The following is a 17,629-nucleotide window of genomic DNA, read 5'->3' on the forward strand; positions in this document are numbered from 1 at the left end:
GAGGGTGGCAGTGCTGGGAGACCGCAGCAGTGCTGGGTTAAGGGTGCTATTCTGGGGGATGTGCAGTGTTAGAGGGTGGCAGTGCTGGGAGACCGCGGCAGTGCTGGGTTAAGGGTGCTGTTCTGGGGGATGTGTAGTGTTAGAGGGTGGCAGTGCTGGGAGACCGCGGCAGTGCTGGGTTAAGGGTGCTATTCTGGGGGATGTGCAGTGTTAGAGGGTGGCAGTGCTGGGAGGCCCCGGCAGTGCTGGGTCAAGGGTGCTGTTCTGGGGGATGTGTAGTGTTAGAGGGTGGCAGTGCTGGGAGACCGCGGCAGTGCTGGGTTAAGGGTGCTATTCTGGGGGATGTGCAGTGTTAGAGGGTGGCAGTGCTGGGAGGCCGCGGCAGTGCTGGGTCAAGGGTGCTGTTCTGGGGGATGTGCAGTGTTAGAGGGTGGCAGTGCTGGGAGGCCCCGGCAGTGCTGGGTCAAGGGTGCTATTCTGGGGGATGTGCAGTGTTAGAGGGTGGCAGTTCTGGGAGACCGCGGTAGTGCTGGGTCATGGGTGCTATTCTGGGGGATGCGCAGTATTAGAGGGTGGCAATGCTGGGAGACCGCGGCAGTGCTGGGTCAAGGGTGCTATTCTGGGGGATGTGCAGTGTTAGAGGGTGGCAGTGCTTGGTGCAGTGGTGGGTCAAGTGTTCAGAGTTGAGGGGTGTGCAGGTTTTAAAGGCGGGTGGCATTAAAGGGGACCAGGTGAGGGTTGGGTCAAGGGCGCATTTTGAGGGTGTGCAGTGTTGAGAAAGTACTGTATTGCTGGGGGCTGGTTTAAGGGTGCTGTTCTGGGAGATGTGCAGTGTTAGGGGGAGGCAGTGCTAGTGGACAGTTGCAGTACCGGGACAAGTTCTGGGGAACAACAGTGTTGAGAGGGTGGCAGTGCTGGGAGACTGCTGCAGTACCGGGACAAGTTCTGGGGATGTGCAGTGTATGAGGTGGACAGTGCTGGGAGACCGGTGCACTGCCGAGTCCAGGGTGCTGTTTAGGAGGATGTGCAGTGTTAGAGGGTGGCAGTGCTGGGAGACCGCGGCAGTGCTGGGTCAGGGGTTCTATTCTGGGGGATGTGCAGCGCTAGAGGGTGGAAGTGCTTGGGACAGGTGCAGCGGTGGGTCAAGTGTACAGAGCTGGGGGAGGGGCGTGCAGGGTTTAAAGGCGGGTGGCATTAATGGGGAGCAGGTGAGGATTGGGTCAAGTGCGCATTTTGAGGGGTACGCAGCGTTGAGAAAGTACTGCATTGCTGGGGGCTGCGTTAGGAGTGCAGTTCAGAAGGATGTGCAGTTTTGAGAATGGTGATTATGCTGGGGTACTTATGCAGTTTCGGGGAATATGCAGTGTTAGAGGGTGGCATTGCAGGAGATCAGAAACAGCACTGGGTCAAGTGTGCAGTTTTGAGGGGCTTGCTGTGTTGAGAGGAGAATTACACTTCGGGGGAAGCGCTGCAGCGCTGGGTCGAGGGTGCAGTTCAGGAGAGTGTGCAGTGGTGAGAGGTGAGCGGTACTGCTAGGAGGGGCAGGCGCAGTGCTGTGCTGAGGGTGCAGTGCTGCGGGAGTGCAGTGTTGAGGGACAGCGGGGTTGCTAGGGACACTATGCAGCGCCAGTTCAGGGGTGCAGTGGTACCCTAGTGGACAGATGCAGCGCTGGGTGAGGGGTGCGGTTCTGGGAGTGCAGTGTTGAGAGGGCGGCATTGCAGGTGCGCAGCTCAAGTGCTGTGCCGAGGCTTCGGGTTTAGAAAACAAACTGAAACTATGAGTGATGAGGCGGGGCCGAGGAGGAAGCGCGGACGGGCATACAATGCATCCGTGTGTGGGTGCGATGATGCGGGGGCGTGGCCTCGATCAGGGCACCATTGTCAGCTTCCCTCGCCTCACACCTCACTCTGCTCTGGAGGGGTGTGTGTGAGGGTGTGCTGCTGCTTCACAACACTGCACTCTGCTCCGCGGCGGTCTCCCGGCTCTCGTCTCCTGCCGTTCTCTCCTCTCCCAGGCTCTAGCCACCTCTCTCCTCCTCAGGCAACTCTCCGCCGGGCTATTGCCACCTCTCCTCTGTCTCCATCCTTTTCTACTCGCCTCTTCTCTCCCTGCCTTTGGAGCATCTCTCCCAGGGGTTCTCTCCTCCCATTCTCGATCCTACCCATCCTTTACCGGCCTCTCTGGCCGCAGGTGGTCGCTTCTCTTCCCCCACAAGGTGCCCCTCACGCGCGCGCACACTTCTCCCAGCTCCTCTCCGCTCAGGAGTTCCCCACTCCCCAGGATGCTGGAGCTGTACCTGGACCTGGCGTCCCAACCCTGCCGCGGCGTCTACCTCTTCGCCAAGAAGAACAACATCGACTTCGAGCTTCGGGAGTTGAAGCTCCAGAAAGGTGAGTGAGGCCGGGTGGATCCGCGGTGGGCGAGGGGCAGCCGGGCAGCCCTCCAGGGGGAGCCGGGCTGGGCTTGGGTACCAACCGAGCCACCGGAAGACCTGAGCGGCAGAAACCCCGATGATATCTGCACGACCAGGGATGAATCCATTCCCCATTTGTTGTTCGAATGCCCAGCCTACGCTGCTCCCCGTCGCAGATGGTTGAAACCGCTCTGCGCGAGGCTGGGCACTCGGTCACACTTGGAGGCCCTACAGCTGTTAAGATCAGACCCACACCCACTGTTTGCTTGTGGCCTGGCAAAATTCCTGGGGTGGGCTTGGAGGATAAGAACCACGAGGAGAATGATCCTCCAGTAAGGATGTCAACCTACATTGCAGTGGCCCGGTTGTTTTCTGTATGTGTCCCTTCCCCATTATTCCTTTTCGAAGATGATAATTATGTACTTACACAAATGCTTTTAGAATGGATGTTATCTACTATGTTGTATATTTTTAGCGTCCTTTTTGAGATTTTGTCAGTTTTGATGTACAACTGTTTTTATGCTCACATTGATTTTTACTGTAATGCTTTTATGAAATGAAACATTTCGAAATAAAGCTATACAACAACAATATTAGCAATTAAAAGTCGGTCATGTACACCTGTCTCAGGTTTATATAGCCAAATAGCCAGCTGTCGAGGGCTGTACCAGGTGTTAAAGGCCCTTGCAGTGGCGGCTTGCACAGTTAAGAGTGGTGATGCGGGCAGGGTGTGGGGTGGGGGATGGTGGAATAAGTAATATTAAATAAATAAAACCACGTACTTTGTGCTCATCACCGATGCCGCAATGATCGCAAAGTAAGTGGTTTTATTTATTTAATATTACTTATCCCGTGGTCTGTCGCGTTCCACCATCCCGCGCCTTTGCTCTGACCTGTGCGAGCCGCTATCGGGCCCTTGCCGCAGGCGCGGACCTAAAACAAGGTGAGCTCCTTTAACATCCCAAACAGCTCGAGGCCGAAAGGCTCTAAAGCTAGTAGAGGATTCCACCCACTAAGGGTAGAGTATTCTAAATTAAAAGGAAGAAACAGGAAAACAAACATTGGAATGCTGGAACTCCAGGGTTCTAACAGCCATTATAAGCCCAGAACTACTCCATTGTCTTCGATGGAGCTCTGGGCATTCGAATATTCAACTACATTAGTTAATCGAGAAACTTCTAGTACAGGTCATAATTGTTAAACATAAATATTATAACGATGTAGGATGTAATGGGGTGGCGTAGCCATTGGTGAACTAATAGAGAGTTGATGTGTGCTAGGCAATTAGTTGATAACAATGGTATGTTAATAGATGTGTAAATTGAAACTTGTTTACAGTGCAAAGTCTGGATTGGTTCATGTATGGATTCCTATATTTGCTTTTAATAAGTTGCAGTTAAGGTTAATAATTGTCCCAGAATCACACACTTTGGCCAAGTTGGGAAGCTGGGAGTGAAGCCCAGGAACATTCTGCAGTTCAGGCACGGGCAATTATTTGTTTCTGTGTCTAAATACACCAGGGGGGTGGGGGTCAAAGAGATCACACGGGGCAGGGATCTGGAAGGTGAGATGTGGGAGCAGAGATCAACAGACCACTTAGAAGGGATCAGAGAGACCACTTGGATCTAGAAGGAAGAAGGAAGACAGAGATCAAGAAGATCATATGGAAGAATCTAAGAGGTCACCTGGTGTGATCAGATGGTCATGGTGGAATCTACATTGTAATATAAGTAAAGGAGTAGAGAATGTGTGGGGGTAAAATACATCATGGCAAATGCTTTCATGCTGCAAGGCTATCCCTACTGCCTAGATGTCCTACATATCTTTCATTCATAATTGGTTTGAGCCTGTCATTCCTTAAAAGTTGACTTCTAGGTTTCAATCCTACTAAGTAAATATCATTTAAGTGCCAAGGCGCCTGGATACACTCACAGGTGACAAGCAGCGCTCTACAAATCCACCTTACATTACATTATATTATTGGGGAGCTCATATCTAATCACTCTGTGATCCTATGCTTGCATCTTATACACCTTGGCACTCTGTATCCATTTCAAGGAGATGTGTCGGCTGAATTAGGGACACGCAGAGGTTCAGAACCACTCATCTCCTCTGCCACGCAGTGTAGCTCATGTTTCCAAATGCAACAGAAGGTCACAGTTAATGCAGTACAGTTTTTTTAAATTTTCATCCCGGTACCAGTAGTTTTCTACCTTCTATTATAGATACATGAAACTAAAACCTTGGGACAGGTCACAAAACCATTTGCGAGCATGGGGAATAACACATTAATAGTGCGTTCACAGCACACGTCATAGCAATGGACAAAGGCCCACTCACAAATACATTTTCACTATCAAAAGATCCGCATACAAAAACACGCTAGTAACGTGTAACTATGGGAGTGGTTAGGAGGAGGGCTTCTAAAATGGGGAATATCTCCTCTAAAGTCAGTAAGGAAAGGAGAAAATTAAGGAAGGGAGCAGGAAGCGTCATCAAATCTATTCACACACCTACAAAAGCACGTGACGCTCAAGTTACTAAGACTACTCACGTAGTATTATGGGCCATCCGTTCTCGAAGCTGCATTCACCCAGCCTTGAAGTAAGCCATGGACCACACAAAGGCCACCATTGGAATTCCAATGCATACACAAATAAAAGAATGGGGGCAAAGAATAACACTACCAGGACAAAGGAAACAAAAGTGTAGCAACAGCTCACAGACCTAGAGTTGGCACCATAACAAGATCCACAGTCATAAGCAAGTTGCTAAAAAAATATTTGAAAAAGAAACATGAAAATACACGCTGGCAGCATATGAGGTGTAACATCATTTAAAATAGATGCATGTAGCTGTCCATATGATGATAATCAGCAGAAATCCAATAGAAAATGCATACTTGAAACTATGTACACACCGATCAGCCTACCAGAACTGGGGAGGGTGGGCAGGGAGAGCTGACAATTATGCACCACACCCTTCCCAGCTACTTCTTATCAAGCGACTAACCAATCAGAATCCTCCCCAGCTACTCCTGATCAAGCCACCAACAAATCACAACCCTCCTCAGCTACTCCTCATCAAACTACCAACCAATCACAACCCTCCTCAGCTACTCTTGACCAAACTACCAACCAATCACAACCCTCCTCAGCTACTCCAGATAAAGTCACCAACAAATCACAACCCTCTTCAGTTACTCCTGATCAAACTACCAACCAATCACAACCCTCCTCAGCTACTCCTGATCAAACTACCAACCAATCACAACCCTCCTCAGCTATTCCTGATCAAGCCACCAACAAATCACAAACCTACTCAGCTACTCCTTATCAAACTACCAACCAATCACAACCCTCCTCAGCCACTCCTGATCAAACTACTAAACAATCACAACCCTCTTCAGCTACTCCTGATCAAGCTAATCACAACCCTCCTCAGCTACTCCTGATCAAGCCACCAACAAATCACAACCCTCCTCAGCTACTCCTGATCAAACTACCAACCAATCACAACCCACCTCAGCTACTCCTGATCAAACTAATCACAACCCTCCTCAGCTACTCCTGATCAAGCCACCCACAAATCACAACCATCCTTAGCTACTCCATATCAAACTACCAACCAATCTCAACCCTCCTCAGCTACTCCTGATCAAGCCACCAACAAATTACACCCTCCTTGGTACTCCTTATCAAGCTACCAACCAATCACAATCCTCCTTAGCTTCTCCTGTTCAAACTGCCAACCAACCACAACTCTCCTCAGCTACTCCTGATCAAGCCACCATCAAATCACAACTCTCCTCAGCTACTCCTTATCAAACTATCAACCAATCACAACCCTCCTCAGCTACTCCTGATCAAGCCACCAACAAATCACCACTCTCCTCAGCTACTCCTTATCAAACTATCAACCAATCACAACCCTCCTTAGCTACTCCTGAAAAAACTACCAACCAATCACAACCCTCTTCAGCTACTCCTGGTCAAGCCACCAACAAATCACAGCCCTCCCCAGCTACTCTTTATCAAACTACCTACCAATCGAAACCCTCCTCAGCTACTCCCGATCAAACTACTAACCAATCACAACCCTCTTCAGCTACTCCTGATCAAACTAATCACAACCCTCCTCAGCTACTCCTGATCAAGCCACCAACAAATCACAACCCTCCTCAGCTGCTCCTTATCAAACTACCAACCAATCACAACCCACCTCAGCTACTCCTGATCAAACTACCAACCAATCACAACCAGCCTCAGCTACTCCTGATCAAACTAATCACAACCCTCCTCAGCTACTCCTGATCAAGCTAACCACAAATCACAACCCTCATTAGCTACTCCATATTAAACTACCAACCAATCACAACCCTCCTCAGCTACTCCTGATGAAGCCACCAACCAATCACACCCTCCTTAGCTTCTCCTGATCAAACTACCAACCAACCACAACCCTCCTCAGCTACTCCTGATCAAGCCACCATCAATTCACAACTCTCCTCAGCTACTCCTCATCAAACTACCAACCAATCACAACCCTCTTCAGCTACTCCTGATCAAGCCACCAACAAATCACAACCCTCCTCAGCTGCTCCTTATCAAACTACCAACCAATCACAACCCACCTCAGCTACTCCTGATCAAACTACCAACCAATCACAACCCGCCTCAGCTACTCCTGATCAAACTAATCACAACCCTCCTCAGCTACTCCTGATCAAGCCAACCACAAATCACAACCCTCCTAGCTACTCCATATCAAACTACCAACCAATCACAACCCTCCTCAGCTACTCCTTATCAAGCTACCAAACAATCACAACCCTCCTCTGCTTCTCCTGATCAAAATACTAACCAATCACGACCCTCCTGAGCTACTCCTGGTCAAGCCACCAACAAATCACAGCCCTCCTCAGCTACTCCTGATCAAACTAATCACAACCCTCCTCAGCTACTCCTGATCAAGCCACCCACAAATCACAACCATCCTTAGCTACTCCATATCAAACTACCAACCAATCACAACCCTCCTCAGCTACTCCTGATCAAGCCACCAACAAATTACACCCTCCTTGGTACTCCTTATCAAGCTACCAACCAATCACAATCCTCCTTAGCTTCTCCTGTTCAAACTGCCAACCAACCACAACCCTCCTCAGCTACTCCTAATCAAGCCGCCATCAAATAACAACTCTCCTCAGCTACTCCGTATCAAACTACCAACCAATCACAACCCTCCTCAGCTACTCCTGATCAAGCCACCAACAAATCACCACTCTCCTCAGCTACTCCTTATCAAACTATCAACCAATCACAACCCTCCTTAGCTACTCCTGAACAAACTACCAACCAATCACAACCCTCCTCAGCTACTCCTGGTCAAGCCACCAACAAATCACAGCCCTCCTCAGCTACTCTTTATCAAACTACCTACCAATCGAAACCCTCCTCAGCTACTCCCGATCAAACTACTAACCAATCACAACCCTCTTCAGCTACTCCTGATCAAACTAATCACAACCCTCCTCAGCTACTCCTGATCAAGCCACCAACAAATCACAACCCTCCTCAGCTGCTCCTTATCAAACTACCAACCAATCACAACCCACCTCAGCTACTCCTGATCAAACTACCAACCAATCACAACCCGCCTCAGCTACTCCTGATCAAACTAATCACAACCCTCCTCAGCTACTCCTGATCAAGCCAACCACAAATCACAACCCTCCTTAGCTACTCCATATCAAACTACCAACCAATCACAACCCTCCTCAGCTACTCCTGATGAAGCCACCAACCAATCACACCCTCCTTAGCTTCTCCTGATCAAACTACCAACCAACCACAACCCTCCTCAGCTACTCCTGATCAAGCCACCATCAAATCACAACTCTCCTCAGCTACTCCTCATCAAACTACCAACCAATCACAACCCTCTTCAGCTACTCCTGATCAAACCACCAACAAATCACAACCCTCCTCAGCTACTCCTTATCAATCTACCAAACAATCACAACCCTCCTCAGCTTCTCCTGATCAAAATACTAACCAATCATGACCCTCCTCAGCTACTCCTGATCAAGCCACCAACAAATCACAGCCCTCAGCTACTCATTATCAAACTACCAACCAATCACAACCCTATTCAGCTACTCCTGATCAAACTACCAACCAATCACAACCCCTTCTCAGCTACTCCTGATCAAGCCACCAATAAATCACAACCCTCATCAGCTACTCCTTATCAAACTACCAACCAATCACAACCCTCCTCAGCTACTCCTGATCAAACTACCAACCAATCACAACCCTCCTCAGCTACTCTTGAGCAAGTCACCAACAAATTACAACCCTCCTCAGCTTTTCCTTATCAAACTACCAACCAGTCACAACTCTACTCAGTCGTGCCTCATAAAACCAATCAATCGCACACCGATCTGCACCATAAGTAAGCCAGCCAGAGGAACTTTTCAACATGTTAGGTATCAGTGTTTGTTACACTACCTCTAAGCAATAACTACTTGAGGAGGAGATAGATGGTATAGAACAGCTGTTCTTAAACTTTTGACAGCTGTGGACCCCCACTGAATCATTATTCAGATGCAGGGACCCCCACTGTATAATTACGGGAAGCCAGGGACACAGGCAAAAGGAATTCCTATGATAAGAACCTCAAAACAATACACAAAAATACAGAAACAGGTCCACATCAAACAAACTCACAAATGCTGAAATATTTAATTTAATTCACAAACCAGTATAGAAAAATCGAAATTTAATTTTGATAGTAAGGTTGGAACTGTGCTAAATTTGGATTTTTGTTCTAAAAGATGACAGGACATGCTAGACCAAGGATTTTTACTGTGTTTTGTGCTTCTAATGCATGCTCTCTTTTTTGTCAGCATTTCAATTGAGGCCACGGGCCACCTATCGTCCATACTAGACTCTATTTACTGTCATTGTGTTGCTCCAAAGAATCAAGACAAGGCCATCAACTTCATTTTTAGACTTCAATTTCGAATTCCTTCACATTTCATAACTTTTTATTGAATTCCGTTTTAATTTAGCTTCTTTATTTATATATACTTTATTAATCTGCCAGTGTTATAAAGTTTCCTAAAGAGTCGTGGACCCTAAGTGAGCATTGCAGATCCCTAGGGGTCCCGGACCATGATTTAAGAGCCACAGGTATAGAAAATTGCCCGGAGGAGGCAGTGTGGAGATACCGTCTGCCTCCAGATGTGATCCTGGATGTGCTTGTAGAAAGGTAGCAGGTCCCAACCTCCACCGCATCAAACTCCCATGCTATACCTGCCCATCTCAAAATACTGGCTGCACCACTGCTTTAAATGGGCCGTTACTGTCCGGTACTGAGTACCAGCACTTTTCCATTTCGAGAGGCAGAGTACTTGCACTTTTCTAGAGAGACGTAATACTTTTAATTGGAGAGTAACGGCACTTCTCAGAAACAAGCAGGTACTTTATTGCAGAGTACCTGCACTTCTATTTTTCCACTTCAAGCACTGGGCTGCCCTGCATCACCACCGGGTGCAACTGTACAGCAGCATGCCAGTCCCTGAAGGACAAGCTAGGTGTGGCACAGCAGTTCCACGCCAGGGTAGTTCCTTGCCTCAGTCCACCGCCCTCGTGTGCTTGGTGACACTGACTGCATACATGTGGCACTACAACTTCTTACCTTAATAGGTTGTTGGATCGTCTGCTCTAATGCATTGGCCTTACACCTTTATGCCCTTGGGCTGGTTGCTTTTCCATCACAATATGTACCAGTTATGTTCTTATTATTCTGCTGATCCCGTGTACATGTAACCCTTCTTGTCCCGTGAGTTCTATTTTGATATGTGATTTTGTCTGTATTCCCATTTGACACTTGTACTACAACTGTTAACTTCCTTTCCCCATAACTGTAAAGCGCTCTGATATCCCTCGGGATCATGTTTGTGCTATATAAAACTTTATAAATAAATAAATAAACACACTTCGGCCACGCAGGTGTAGAGCATACCATTATCACAATCAAAACCGCCGGCACTACATCCGTGTGTAAACTGGTAGCAATGCTGGAGGTCACGCTCCACATTTGTATGTAACATTTCCGGGTGCAGCCTGTGGTACATTCCTCTTCCGCCAGCTGGCGCCTGTCCATCAATTAATCGCTGGGGATTATCGAGACATCTGGTTGAAGGGTGAGCGCAGCAACGGCGCAGAGGATACACCCTTCCAAGCCACTTGCTTCCCAGGCCCGGTGCAGGAGTTTTCGAGGCAGGTGCTGGGCAGATCACAGTTCTGCAGGCCCTGAAAAGTTAGTTTTTGTCTGAACAGGAGAAGGGGATGGGGCTCTATAAGATGCACAGGGTACCACCAGGGTGAGGTGACCTGTCTCCTCCTCTCATTCTGGGCTGGCTCAATGCCTCTACCAGACCGCCCCACCTGTTGTCTGTATCAGTCCCTCCTGACATCCCCACCCCCTCAGAAGGGCTGTTGTTCTTATATATTCAAGAGGCTTGTAACAATCCCCTAGATATAAAGAAATAATCTATATGAGTATGTACTTGATGAGGCGCAGAGTAAAAGGTATATATAGGACCCTTTAGCTCCATCTCAGCCCACACGTCATGTAACCCATTAATAGTTGCAAGCTGAGTCAAAGACGAAATACCTTAGTTTTATATCGCTGGTAAACTTTAACCCCTGCTTATAGGCCTGCCACCTCAATGTTTATATTAAAGTCCCCGCAAATCACCAATGGGAGCGACCAACCAGTTAATTCACCACCAAGCCAGTCCAGTAATGACGGATCATCCGCAACAGTCCCAAATATAGAGCACAATGTAAAGGAACCACTTGTATGACAGCATTATGGAATGGCCAAACTGCCATACCTGTCTGCCTTCGTTTTAGCGAATTGAAGTCTGCCCTTTCGCGCAAGGATAGCAACACCACATGTGCGGTTCCCTTGCGAACTACTACATATATTCTGGTAACCCGAAAACTCCAACATGTGTCTTCTGACCCCTTTAGTGTGGGTTTCCTGCATGCACACAATACCTGCTTTTAAATATTGTAAGTGTACGTTCACCCTTTGCTTCTCCCGAGGGTTATTTAAATTACAAATATTAACTGAGGCTATTCTCAATTTACTCATCTGTTTTCTGTGTAAACCATGGCCTGCCCTAAACCTTACTAGATACAGAAATCCTTTGAGCTGTTAGGATGCCCACCCCCTTCAAATATCCCCCCAGAAACCCTCCCAACCAAACCCTGTGCCTCCCCCTAGTCCTCCCCATCCACCCCCTGGGCCCTTACCACGAGCGAACGGCTCAGCAATGACCCTGGTGATGCCACCTACTACCATACTAGCCTTTCCCCCTCGGCTCCAGCCCAGCCGTCCCATCCCTCCATTGATTCCTACAGAGAAGCCAGAAAAAGAAACCCACTCGAAATACCCCTTTTCAAAATACATATACCATCACCTCAAGGACAGAGAGAAAAAAGAAGGGGGGGGATTCAAATACAGGAAACATCCATATACATCAGTTCGGGCCAGCCCCATACAAAATCTCTTAAAAAAAATTCTTGAGCTTTTATTTTTGACAAAAATGTCCATGTCCTTCCCTTGGATTTAACCTTGAGGCGGGCTGGATTAATCAGGAACACCTCACATCCTAGTCGCTGAAAAGGTGCAAGCAGTTACCGTGAAAGCCACCTTCTCTCAACTGTCACATGGCAGAAGTCAAGTCTTAGATTAAACATATTTACAAAAACCTCATGGTGTCATCCTGTTCTCCTGTTCTGCACTTCATTGTTTCATGTGACATGGGAAGTTATCATTAGATTTAGTTTTTAATAAGCACATGGTATGCACCATTTTACCGCTGGTTCACCCCCTCTATTTGTCAATCAAGGCGGACATCTTGAAACAAAGTGTTACCACTTTCATGTCTACAGAATGTTGCAGCAAAGCCCACAGAACGCGCAAACAAAATGCATCTATTTTTCTCTTACATATGTAAGGCTACGTATAAACAAATAAAAGTACACCTTTATTTCAGGATACTCTTCCAAAAAATCTTCTAAAAAATGTACGATTCTGAAAAAGTGCCACTTTAGTTACGTTCCACCAAAATCCTTATAATAAACAAAAACATGCTATATAAAAGCTACGCAGTTGGATACAATACATACCGTTTTAAATGTACATTTGCTGCTGTGGCTCTTTTATTATTTCACCAACAGCTAAGCATTGCTACTGCATTTGGAGAAATAGTTTCGAGTTGTGAAGCAATTTTAGTCTATCAGACCGAGTCATCAGAAGGTTTATTTTTTTACGGGTAGTTAAGGTAGTGAAAAGTCTTTTGCACATGTTTTTTCAAAGATAAAGACATTCTGCACTATCTATCCTGTTAGAGCGACAAGCTTCCGTTACTTCAGCAAGACTGTCTGTTTACCCTCTACACTCAGTAATCATGCATTTTCCATGAAATAAGCCAAAAAAACTTCTACGTTGCATTTCTGAGCTTTTGAATCCAGATCTAAACAGCCTATTTCCCCATTTAGGCTTACTTGATGTTTCCACTGGCCTTTGATCACCCTTGCATGTTTCCTGTTATCTCAGAACATAGCAGTCACATAGCAGTGAGTTGAAGGAGAAGTGCAGATGGCATGCTCACTCATAATCAAAATAACATAGAAGTTCGAAGCGGATGAAAAGGAGTACTTCAGGCACGGGACATGGATAAGAAGAACACACGAAGAACAGGGAATGGTATGCTACAATCAATAGAAACAGAGGAAAAGAATGTGGCAAGCACACGAATGAATGAAAAGTAAGTGTGGGATGTAAGCCCCTTTTAAGATTTATCCATACTAATATAATAAAGAGAGAGCCCAAACCTTTGAGGCGGGTAATCTCAGGAATCACAGCTCCAATCATGACACCCAATACAGCGTTGGAAAGGGCAGTTGCAGTAGAAGGACATAGGCTATGCAGACGGCAACCATATACATTTAAAAGGTAAAAGAACCGTGCCAGCAAAGTAGTCCCTTGTGGGCGTGTCTGCGTTGTGCTGTGGGCGTGTGCTGGGGGCGTGACAAACGCTGGGGGCGTGTGGTACATTCTGCCCTTCATGTCATGTCTCATATTGTGTGCTAATCCCACCCTGCTACCTTTAAATACCCCTGCACCCCATAATCATAACCCACCCTTACTCCTTAAAATACTCCAACACCCTTAAACACTAACCCATCTTAACCCTATAAACATACCCTGTACCCCAAAACCCAAACCTATCCCGACCCTAAAAATACCCCTGAACCCCAAAACCCAAACCTAGCCCTGAACCCTAAAAATACCACTGTACCCCAAAACCCAAACCTACCCCTGAACCCTAAAATACCCCTGTACCCCAAAACCCAAAACTAGCCCTGAACCCTTAAAATACCCCTGTACCCCAAAACCCAAACCTACCCCTGAACCCTAAAAATACCCCTGTACCTCAAAACCCAAACCTAGCCCTGAACCCTAAAAATAACACTGTACCCCAAAATCCAAACCTACCCCTGAACCCTAAAATACCCCTGTACCCCCAAACCTAGCCCTGAACCCTAAAAATACCCCTGTACCCCAAAACCCAAACCTAGCCCTGAACCCTTAAAATACCCCTGTATCCCAAAACCCAAACCTACCCCATAACCCTAAAAATACCCCTATACCCCAAAACCCAAACCTAGCCCTGAACACTAAAAATACCCCTGTACCCCAAAACCCCTACCTATCCCTAAACCCTAAAACTACCCCTGTACCCCATAACCCAAAACTATATCTGTACCCTTAAAATACCCAAACACCCCAAAACATATACCTCAGTACACCAAAACATATACCACTATACCCATACTTACCTTATCCAAACATTTAAAAAAAACATCCTTTTACCATTCATGCATTTACAACGAATTTCGTTGTAAATGTATGCGTGGTAAAAGCATATTAAATGTAATGCCATGCGTTATAATGGCATTGAGGAGTCATGGTACTTTCCTAATGAAAGTATGCGGACTGATGGTATGCGGAAAGAAAGTTGCGGAATAATGGGTGTTTACCCTCCCCCGGTAAGTACATTGGTGGCACGGCGGCCCACATCTCCAACAACATACTCATATTTTTTCACCACCGATATTGTGTGCTAATCCCACCCTGCTCCCTTTAAATACCCCTGCACTCCATAATCATAACCCACCCTTACTTCTTAAAATACCCCAACACCCTTAAACACTAACCCTTGTTAACCCTATAAATATACCCTGTACCCCAAAACCCAAACCTATCCCTGAACCCTAAAAATACCTGTGTACCCCAAAACCCAAACCTAGCCCTGAACCCTAAAAATACCACTGTCCCCCAAAACCCAAACCTACCCCTGAACCCTAAAATACCCCTGTACCCCAAAACCCAAACCTAGCCCTGAACCCTAAAAATACCCCTGTACCCCAAAACCCAAACCTAGCCCTGAACCCTTAAAATACCCCTGTATCCCAAAACCCAAAACTACCCCTGAACCCTAAAAATACCCCTATACCCCAAAACTCAAACCTAGTCCTGAACCCTAAAAATACCCCTGTTCCCCAAAACCCATATCTATCCCTAAACCCTAAATCTACCACTGTACCCCATAACCCTAAACTATATCTGAACCCTTAAAATACCCAAACACCCCAAAACATATACCTCAGTACCCCAAAACATATACCCATATACCCATACTTAACTTATCCAAACATTTAAAAAAAAACATCCTTTTACCATTCATGCATTTACAACGAATTTCGTTGTAAATGTATGTGTGGTAAAAGCATATAAAATGTAATGCCATGCGTTATAATGGCATTGCGGAGTCATGGTACTTTCGTAATGAAAGTATGCGGAGTGATGGTATGCGGAAAGAAAGTTGCGGAATAATGGGTGTTTACCCTCCCCCGGTAAGTACATTGGTGGCACGGCGGCCCACATCTCCAGCAACATACTCATATTTTTTCACCACCCATTTGAAAAATGCACAGGTCTCTCTCATTGATGGCCAGCACCGACATACACTTTTAGACACACCTCCCGCCACAAGTTCTAGAATTGCGAACTTTAGAGCTGGGGAGCTACGTTCGAATCTCAGCATCAGCTCAACATCCTGTGATTCCAGGCAAATCGTTTTGTCTCCCCGTGCCTACCACAAATTAATGTGTTCTTCTGTAATGTAAATTGTGCTCATGCCATGTTGTCGAGTTCGCGCTATATAATATTGCAAGGAAAAATAAAGTAGGGTAACTCGAGTTCACACACTACTGAACGCGGACTCAAGTGCATCAGCAGTGCACTGTGAATCGGAGCGTTTCACAGGCCTGTCACAGATAAGAAATGCTATCAAAACGAAATCCTACAAAACAATATACTACTGGCCGGCAGCAATTCATACCCGGACAACGTCGGGACAGGCTGCTAGTATTAAATACAAATAGCTTTCACAAGTACAGAGCAAGCACTGTGCAGGCAAAACCTAAAAAGGAAGCAAGAAAGAAGGAAAGAAACCAAATGAACAATGGAACTGTAAGAAATTGAGTTGTTGGTTGACTGGGGTGTGAGCGGTCAAACAGAAATCAAAATCCTTGTCAGGGTGAGGCACAAGCCAACCCTAAATTAACCTGTACTTAACCCTATGGTATCTCGGCAGAAAACAATCTGCCTCTAAGCTAAGCCTAGGTGTAAATCATTTGTTCAACACTTCAAACAGAGATAAAGTGAAAAACACCACACAAAAAGACCCGACACCAGGTTAGAAAAATAGAATGATTGTTAATAAATAAAGCAAGACCAAAATGACAAAATCCTATCAGTAGAACCAGGAGAACTGTAATTTTGAAGATTTAAGTCATGATAGAACCAAAAAGCACAAAGCACCAACTGTGGATATCTGGTTGCACCGGACTTGAACAAAGTCACAAGTTCAGACTGACCATGATGGAGTGCAGGCTGGCTACAGGGGCCCAGTTTGACCCTGTGAACATAGTTCCCTAATTTCTGGTTTGTGGAGCGTTGCAACGATCTGCTTCGAAGATGCGTCGCACTGCCAAAACATTGCTTCAGTTCCAAAGTGCAGTGATGCTGTGATGCAAGGGCCTGCATCGTCAACGAGGATACCGTTGATAAGGGATGTCAGGACCTGCACCAGCGATGCATCGCACAGTGGTAGTTCTGATGATGCTTCAGGTTGCGATGCATAGCAGATATTCACGTCTGTTTCACTCCATGCAGTAGCGTGTGGTAAATTCTAATTACCCATGCTTAATTTATGCGGTAAAGTTCAATAAGAATAACTCAGAAAAATAAGAGGCAAAATCCGTGATATTTGAGGTTTTCAAAAAGGGGTTTTATTCCTTAAAAAGGAATTGGGTATTTGGCTCGAGCCAAGGTGGCATACCATTCCGTCACCACATAGGTTCGGGAAGGGACTGACAGATAATACTTTATTGACAATCATTCATATATATAGTCAATGCATTACAGTAAAGGCATATGCAGAAGGCGTAGCAGCTGAGAAGAGAGATAAGAATGCTCATACGTAACAGAAAAGACGTTACAATAGGCGTGCATGAAGGCGTGTACTAGAAACGTCATTTAACATGATGTCACAAGTAGGTGGATCCATAAGAGAATCCTGCAGTGTCAGCAGAAATACATGGCAGAGATGCGCGCGCAGCAGCATGACGTGTGATTGACGTGTAACTGGAGGGTGAAGGGGACTTGACATTTAGCTCTACAAGTGGAGACAGAAGTCTGGGATGTCAGATCAACCTAATCCCAAATCGTATCTAATATCTTGTGTTTAAGGAACTGTATTATCTGGATAGAAAGGTCTCTCGGACAGAGGCTATTCTATACTGGCTGTGAGTGCGTGTATAAGCGTCTACGTGTCTGCATGGGATGCAAGGGGGCATGGGCCTACCATGGCAACAGGGGCTATGAATTACTTGCACGGAGACAGTGAGGCCGGGCCCTTTGCTCTGCAGCTGGAAGGATGTTTACTTGAACTACGAGACAGGAATGTATTTTCAAGGAGCGGAGCAGATAATTCGAAGGCTGCATACAGTCTTGGCAGGCAACAGGCTGAGCCAAGCGCCGTTAGCCGCGCAGGGAGTAAG

The 17,629-nt window shown here is 46.5% G+C and overlaps 1 protein-coding gene across 1 annotated transcript in view; it reads left to right on the plus strand.

Moving 5' to 3' along the window:
• Window positions 1–1,896: 1,896 nt before the first annotated feature.
• Window positions 1,897–17,629, plus strand: part of LOC147679030 (glutathione S-transferase theta-1-like) — a 117,320-nt gene continuing 101,587 nt past the window's right edge. The window contains exon 1 of the mRNA XM_086942762.1: window positions 1,897–2,391. Coding sequence (XP_086798888.1) covers window positions 2,283–2,391 — 109 coding nt within the window. The 5' untranslated portion in view covers window positions 1,897–2,282. The remainder of the gene's footprint in view (window positions 2,392–17,629) is intronic.

Source organism: Lissotriton vulgaris, chromosome 11, assembly GCF_964263255.1.
Source record: "Lissotriton vulgaris chromosome 11, aLisVul1.2, whole genome shotgun sequence".
Lineage (NCBI taxonomy): Eukaryota > Metazoa > Chordata > Amphibia > Caudata > Salamandridae > Lissotriton > Lissotriton vulgaris.